Raw genomic sequence first — 7612 nt, 5'->3', positions numbered from 1 at the left:
TCCAGAGCCTGAAAGGGTAAATATAATCCAGTGTACCACTTAATGAACTAATAATTTAATCTATCATCATTCTTTATGGATGCTGTGTGTGTGTGTGTTTGGCAGTCACCTGGGTGTGATGTGATTTACATGGACCGTGGCTTGTAGGTCCTTTTCATTGTTTCAAAGTGCAAGTCTGGATAACATCTGAGTGTGTGTGTGTGTGTGTGTGTGTGTGTGTGTGTTAACCACCCAAATGTGACTTAGGAGGACCACACTGTTATTGGGGGACTCCGTCAAAGTTTGCTTCATGGTGACATCACTCTGGTTTTAGGAGGGGTCTTCTCGTATGTCTTGACAGTTTGACCTACAGCATGCAGAGCTGACTGCATGTGCTTTGTTTCTATGTTGAAATTTTTTGAAACTCAGGCTTGAACATTAAGATAGATAGTACTATACAACTTCTTAACTTGTTTTAGGCACTTTTTACTGCTGTAATGCATGGGCTCTCTCTGGCTGTGTACTCTGGCTTCTTCCCACAGTCCAAAGATGTAGCTTATGGGGTTAGGTTAACTGGTGATTCAAAACTGCCCTTTGGTGTGAATGCAAATGCTTGTCCTTCCATGTTAGACTGGCGATCTGTCCAGGTTGTACTGCCCTATGGTAGCTGGTATAGGCCCCAAAACTGCTACCCCACAATCCTGATAAGGATAAGTGGAAGAGGATGGATGATTGCAAAGGAATCAGTTGTTAATTATTGTAGCCAGTATTTTTTTCAGAAGAAAACATTTCTTGAGTGGAAAGCCCCCCCCCCACACACACACACACACACACACACACACATGCAAATTAAAGACAGAAGCACAGGACTGCCCAGTACAGTTGCAAGAAGAGCACTTGGTCTAATCTTTGTGCCATCTTTTCTTTGTTGCAGGATCTTGATGAAGAAATGCCTCAGCAAGGCTCAGAAGCCATGCATTCTTCTTCAGTGCAAGATTTTGAAGAGGTAACATTGACCTAGGACAGATTTTAATGAATGTTTCTCATGCACGATGTGTACCTTACGCTATTTGCCGATAGTGAAATGGTCTATTCATCCTCTTGAGTGATGCATTTTTAGTAACTGTCAGATTACTGTTCTTTTGTCTTCATTCTCTATCTGTTACACACGAAGACTGAGACCAGCCAGATTCAGAAGACTGTGAGCTGCCTAAAGCCGCAACCAAACAGCTTTCCAAACAATGATCTGGACCTGAAACATCCAGAGCCTGAAAGGGTAAATATAATCCAGTGTACCACTTAATGAACTAATAATTTAATCTATCATCATTCTTTATGGATGCTGTGTGTGTGTGTGTTTGGCAGTCACCTGGGTGTGATGTGATTTACATGGACGAAGTTTATTAGTTGATATCTGCAACTGAATTGAAAACACACCTTTCCAACTGTCCAAAACAAATAAATGTTGCAATATTTTGCTAACAGTGTCACAATCATCGTCTGGTGTGCACAACAATATCATCTTTGGACAAGTGCATTCAGTGTGTGGGACCGGTTTCCTCCCTCAAGTGGCTTGGCTTTAAGTGCAAAGGTGAGACATTTAGTGAATAGGTACAGTGTATAGTAAAAAGCATTAATAGAGTTCAACAAGTTAAGACGTGCTGAAATGAACACTGCTCCCTTTTTAATTAATGGGTGGTCACGTCTAATTAAAGAAATGCAGTATTACCTCATTGGTGCAGGACCTTGTAAAAATGGTATACTTGGGATTGTCCTCAATTCCCCATTCCATAACATAAACTGCTCAAAATAATAAAGGGAACACTTAAACAATGCGATGTTACTCCAAGTCAGTCACACTTCTGTGAAATCAAACTGTTCACTTAGGAAGTAACACTGACAACCAGTTTCACATGCTGTTTTGCAAATAGAGTAGACAACAAGTGGAAATTATAGTCAATTCACCATAATAAAGGACTGGTTCTGCAGGTGGTGACCACAGACCACTTCTCAGCACCTATGCTTTCTGGCTGATGTTATGGTCACTTTTGAATGCTGGCGGTGATTTCATTTTAGTGGTAGCATGAGACAGTCTACAACCCACACAAGGGGCTCAGGTAGTGCAGCTCATCTAGCGTAGCACATCAATGTGAGCTGTGGCAAGAAGGTTTGCTGTGTCTGTTAGTGTAGTGTCCAGAGCATGGAGGTGCTACCTGGATGTGGAGTAGGCCGTAGGAGGGCAACAACCCAGCAGCAGGACCGCTACCTCCACCTTTGTGCAAGGAGGAACAAGAGGAGCCCTGCAAAATGACCTCAAACAGGCCACAAATGTGCATCTGTCTGCTCAAATGGTCAGAAACTGACTTCATGAGGGTGACTTGAGGGTCCAGCATCCACAGGTGGGGATTGAGCTTGCAGTCCAACACCATGCAGGATGTTTGGCATTTGCCAGAAAACACAAAGTTTGGCAACTTCAGCACGGGCACCCTATGCTCCTCACAGCTGAAAGGAGGTTCAAACTGAGCACGTGACAGTCTGGAGATGCCGTGGGGAATGTTCTGCTGCCTGCAACATCCTCCAGCATGATCATATCGGCAGTGGGTCAGTAATGGTGAGGGGTGGCATTTCTGTGCCTGCCAGAGAGCCTGACTGTCATTGGGTAACAAGATGAGGTCCTCGGACCCTTTGTGAGACCACATGCTGGTGCATTTGGCCCTGGTGTCCACCTAATGCGAGACGACACTGGGCCTCATGTGGCTGGAGTATGTCAGCAGTTCCTCCATGACAAAGGCATTGATGCTATGGACTGGCCCGCCTGTTCCCCAGACCTGAATCCAATTGAGCACATCTGGGACATCATGTCTCACTCCATCCACCACAAACTGTCCAGGGGTTGGCAGATGCTTTAGTCCAGGTCTTGGAGGAGATCCTTCAGGAGACCATCCGCCACCTCATCCCGAGCATGCCCAGGCATTGTAGGGAAGTCGTACAGGCATCTGGAGGCCACACACATTCAACTACACACTTTCATGCCACTCAACTACCTAAAGAACAAAGTATTTAATAAGAATAATTCCTTCATTCACATCTGGGATGTCCTTTTTTGGGGGGGGGAGGGGGATTAGCAGTGTATGTGTAGTCATTAAAATATCCTTAATGTGAACAGTTTTGTTTTTTTTTGTTTTTTTCAGCATTTGACATTACTGCAATGCTTTGACAAAAAACTACTTCACTTAAATAGAACTGCAAAGCTAAATTAAGTCTATCAAAATGTGTTTCAGTTTGTTTAGGGGTCTGGCACAAATCTTGCCTTGCAAAATTGGCAAATCAGAATTGCCACCAGTCAACACAGGTGTGTATCCCATTCATATTTGGCTTGACTTTTTTTCAGTTTATTTTTTACCTGTCTAAAGTATTGATCAATTAAAAAAACTTTTGTTCTTACATTCCAGAAAGAAGAAATTTCTGAATATTCAGGGGAGGATGGATTGCCACATTCAGTTCTGGATCAAATATCAAGCGATGATGATGGCAACCACAGCATATCAGAAGAAGAATATGTGCCAGATTCAGAGTCATATGATGAAGATTCAGATGAAGAAATCTCATTATTGCCAAGCACATCAAAAGGTCTGCTATGCCAAGATGACATCTCCAAAGCGCATGAACAATCAGATTCAACGAATTTAATCCACAACTTGACAAAGGACAAGCCACAAGATAAAAGTGAGCTTTGCGAAACTGAATCAGAAAAAATGACTTTAAGTAAAAGAAATTACTGCTATTTTTGTGGCAAACCACAAGCTAAAATTTCCCGCCACCTGAAAACGCACAAAACGGCTCCTGATGTTGTGCATGCATTTTCCCTGCCTAGAGACTCAAACGAGCGTAAAAGTCTGTTAGAGAAATTGAGAAATAAGGGAAATTTTAAGCATAATGCTGCAGTTTTGCATGGTGGAGTGGGACCACTGAAAGTGAAGAGAAGACCCAAGATTAAAGCAGTAGAGGGAAAGTTTGCTCATTGCTTTTATTGTCAAGGGATGTATGTTCGCAAGGATCTTTGGAGACATGTCCGCAGATGTCCTAACAAACCAAAAGATGACACGGATAAAGAACCTGGAAGAACCAAAGTACTCGGCCTGGCTTTAACTCTGGAGTCTCAGTGTTATCCGCAGGTGTCAAGTGGAGTCTGGAAGGTTCTTGCTGTTATGAAACAAGATGAGATTGCCTCAGCTGTGCGAAATGACTTTACTGTTATTCAGTTTGCCCAGTCCCTCTACAATAAACATGGACAAGACCCTACAAAGTATGATTATATACGACAGAAGCTTCGTGAAGCGGGACGTTTGTTGTTGTGTCTGCGCACAGAATTCTCAGTGCATAACATGGAAGAAGCTATTAAGCCTGCTAATTTCCAGAGAGTTGTGCAAGCAGTAAAGAAAGTTTCAGGTTTTGATGAAGAGACACTGTCATACAAAACTCCAAGCCTTGCGCTGAAACTGGGACATACACTGCATAAAATGTCTGACATTATCCATTGTCGTGCCCTCATGACAGAGGATGAAGCCCTAATCAAGTCCACTGATGCGTTCAAGAAGTTGTATGTCTCCAAATGGTCTGAGATGGTGTCTCACCGTGCCTTGAACACATTGAGTGAGGCAAAGTTTAACAAGCCATCAACATTGCCCTTTACAGAAGATGTTCGGATTCTCCATCACTACCTTCAAAAATCTGCAGAAAGTGCCTTTTGCAGCTTGGAGAACGAAGCCACAGCTCAGAATTATGCCCAACTTGCACAAGTTACACTCTCACAAATCATTGTGTTCAACCGAAGACGTTCTGGAGAGGTTTCAAAGATGCGCCTCAAAAGTTTTCTTGAAAGAGACAAAACAGCACTCCACACAGATGTTGCCATGGGGCTCTCAGAAATGGAACAGAGACTCTGTAACTATTTCTGTAGAATAGAAATAATGGGAAAAAGGGACAGAAATGTTCCAGTTCTGCTAACACCAAGCATGCTGGATGCTCTGTCACTACTGGTTAGTAGGAGGCCTGACTGTGGTATTTGTGCCACTAATATCTACCTCTTTGCAAGACCCCGATCAATGAGTCATTACAGAGGAATGGACTCCTTGCGTGTTCATGCACACCAGTGTGGAGCAAAGCAGCCTGAGTATCTAAGATCGACACAGCTCAGAAAACATGTTGCCACACTCTCACAAGTCCTTAATTTGAAAAACAACGAACTTGATCAGGTTGCAGATTTCCTGGGTCATGATATCCGCGTTCACCGCGAATTCTACAGATTACCAGTTCCCACAACACAGCTGGCCAAGATTTCCAAACTGCTTTTAACACTGGAAAAAGGACAACTTTCCCAGATCCAGGGGAAATCACTGGATGAGATCAAAATAGAAGGTTTGTATTGAAAGGAGCAAATATTAGGGCAGTAGTTGAATATTATGCTTTATCAACCGAATTAAAACCTAAAAGCACAGACCATTCTGTTAAATGTCCATGATTTAAGGTTCTTGAAGTCTATTGTTTCATCACTTTGCAACATTTGGCAAACTGCAGAGTGGTGGCCTTAAATAGTAAAACTATGTACTATAATTTCCAGTATTTGTTCTGTATTTTGTCATATCTCGTTGTTAATGTGAGGTTTTTGGGGGGTTTGTGTTTGGTTTTTTGGGGGGGTTTTCCCACAATTTCTCAGATGAAATTGCATTAAGTGATGCTGAAACAAAGGACAGTGAGAGTGAATCAGATGATGATGACACAGCACTCACAATGTTGGCGTGTGGCACCAGTGAGCCTGTACATGCAGTAGCTGATTCCACAAACACAGCGCAGCTCCAAGACACTGTAGATTGTGGTAAGTTACCACTAGCTTGGTTTCTGTGGATAAAATGTTTGTTACAAATATTAAAACTTAATCAAATTGTGTAATCAGCAGATGAAGGACCACTCACAATGCCTGCAGCAAGTGAGACTGCTGCTCCCTCTGAAGGTAAGGGGTGCAGTTGGTTCTCTAAGCTTATTATTGTTTCATCACTTTGCAACATATGGCAAACTGCAGAGTGGTGGCAAAAAGTCACTTGGATGAGTGACAAAATGTTTCTCCCACTGAAAACGCTACGTCCAGATTAACAGAATCAACGTTTTGGGATTTACTTACCTGGATGATTGAGCATGCATCAAGAGACTTTTATTCAACTTTTTATTCAGTCTTTTATTCACAGCGGAACACTAAATGTCTCATTTTAGAAATTTGATAAATTTTCAAAGAGAATTTTAGCTCGTTTTGATATTGATGGTAGCAACACATTTCAGAAGTTAGTACAGGGTAGCATCCATTCTTTTAACCACCAAATGTTTTTTGTTTTTTTGTTTGGTTTTTTGTTTGTTTTAACTACTACTACTTTATATATCTTCCAGAGAAAAATGCTGCTCAATCCCACAATTCCCGAAGAGCTCCCAAAAACATGTGGTCCAAGGCTGAGGTTGCTGCAGTGATGAGGCATTTTAAAGACCACATAAACGAAGGGAAACTAGCCACCAAAAATGAATGCAGTCATTGCAAATTGGTAGAAGATCCGGTGTTGGCAGGAAGAACAGTTCAAAACATAAGAGATTTTGTAAGAAACAGAGGATTAACTGCAAAAAGGCAGAAAAAAATGAACTAAAATAACTGTTTAGAGAGCTGTGGTTTTACATCTTGGTCAGATTGCCAATTGTTGTTAACACTGATGTTCTGTTTAAAGAAAAAAAAGTTCTTGTTAAATACAGAAGTAGTTTGTATTTCATAATTTTTACATTTAATTTATTTAGGGTTTTTTTTGACGGGTTATATTTAAAATAAAAAATTATAAATGCATATTTTCTCCCCTTAATATTTACCTTTAAACTATTAAAATTCATTTTAAATGTTTTTAATTTTTCTGTTTTCTATATTTTTATATTTCTGTGGGAAGCGTGGGCATTTTTGTCCATAGATTTCTTTTTTTATTTATGGTTAAAATTAATGTTCAGATCCAAGAACACTAATAAAATGATGTTCCAGTAATCCTGTGTCCTGTCAGATGTGTATTCATGGTAATGATGAGCTATTTACATATTACATCATTGTCCCTTTAAAGACCCAATATTGTTTTTTTTGGACCTCATAAAACACATTGTTGTCAAGTGGACAATGTCTCCAGAAAACACAATAGAGTCTGGTTGGTGTGTATCAGTGTATCTAGACTTCTATAGGGAGTGTATGAGGTCTGAAGTGACCCAAATTTTTTTCAGATTTTTTCGAACACTTTAACCTCGCTCCCTTGGCTCTAAGTCCTTTCAAAAGGGTAGTCCACTTAAACCACCACCGGGCGGATTGACGTAGTATAGTCCCGCCATACCACATAGACCCGTATGTGTGTGTGTGTGTGTGTGTGTGTGTGTGTGTGTGTGTGTGTGTGTGTGGACTGCTGATCAAAGGGTCAAACATCCTTGGTCAGGAAGAGGGTAGCCTCCCCCTCACCCTAGATGGTTCATCCTAGATAACACGGTGAGGAAGTCCTGCAGTTCATCTAAACAAAGAGCACTTAGACTAGAACAGACGCAACTACGTTAATCCTACCATAAAATAATA

The 7612-nt window shown here is 41.2% G+C and overlaps 1 protein-coding gene across 3 annotated transcripts; it reads left to right on the top strand.

The window, feature by feature from the left end:
- The first annotated feature begins 1157 nt into the window (after nt 1–1157).
- LOC146559626 (uncharacterized) lies at nt 1158–7248 on the top strand. Of its 3 annotated transcripts, none has more exons than XM_085245733.1 (7): nt 1158–1255; nt 1465–1570; nt 3270–3331; nt 3432–5397; nt 5696–5854; nt 5933–5989; nt 6418–7248. In XM_085245733.1, the coding sequence occupies exons 4-7, from the start codon at nt 3735–3737 to the stop codon at nt 6663–6665; spliced, it is 2127 nt and encodes a 708-aa protein (XP_085101859.1). In that variant the 5' UTR covers nt 1158–1255; nt 1465–1570; nt 3270–3331; nt 3432–3734; the 3' UTR covers nt 6666–7248. The 3 variants fall into 3 exon arrangements, with proteins under 3 accessions (XP_085101859.1, XP_085101860.1, XP_085101858.1); XM_085245734.1 differs by having other exon boundaries at nt 3261–3331; nt 5936–5989; XM_085245732.1 differs by having other exon boundaries at nt 3261–3331.
- Nucleotides 7249–7612: the final 364 nt, after the last annotated feature.

The sequence above is a fragment of the Mchenga conophoros genome, linkage group LG14 (genome assembly GCF_057382185.1).
Source record: "Mchenga conophoros isolate Kocher_MC1m ecotype Shallow Benthic linkage group LG14, M_conophoros_male_GT1.1, whole genome shotgun sequence".
Classification (NCBI taxonomy): Eukaryota; Metazoa; Chordata; class Actinopteri; order Cichliformes; family Cichlidae; genus Mchenga; species Mchenga conophoros.
The sequence above is the reverse complement of the archived record's forward strand: the minus strand, read 5'-3'. Positions and strand labels throughout refer to the sequence as shown.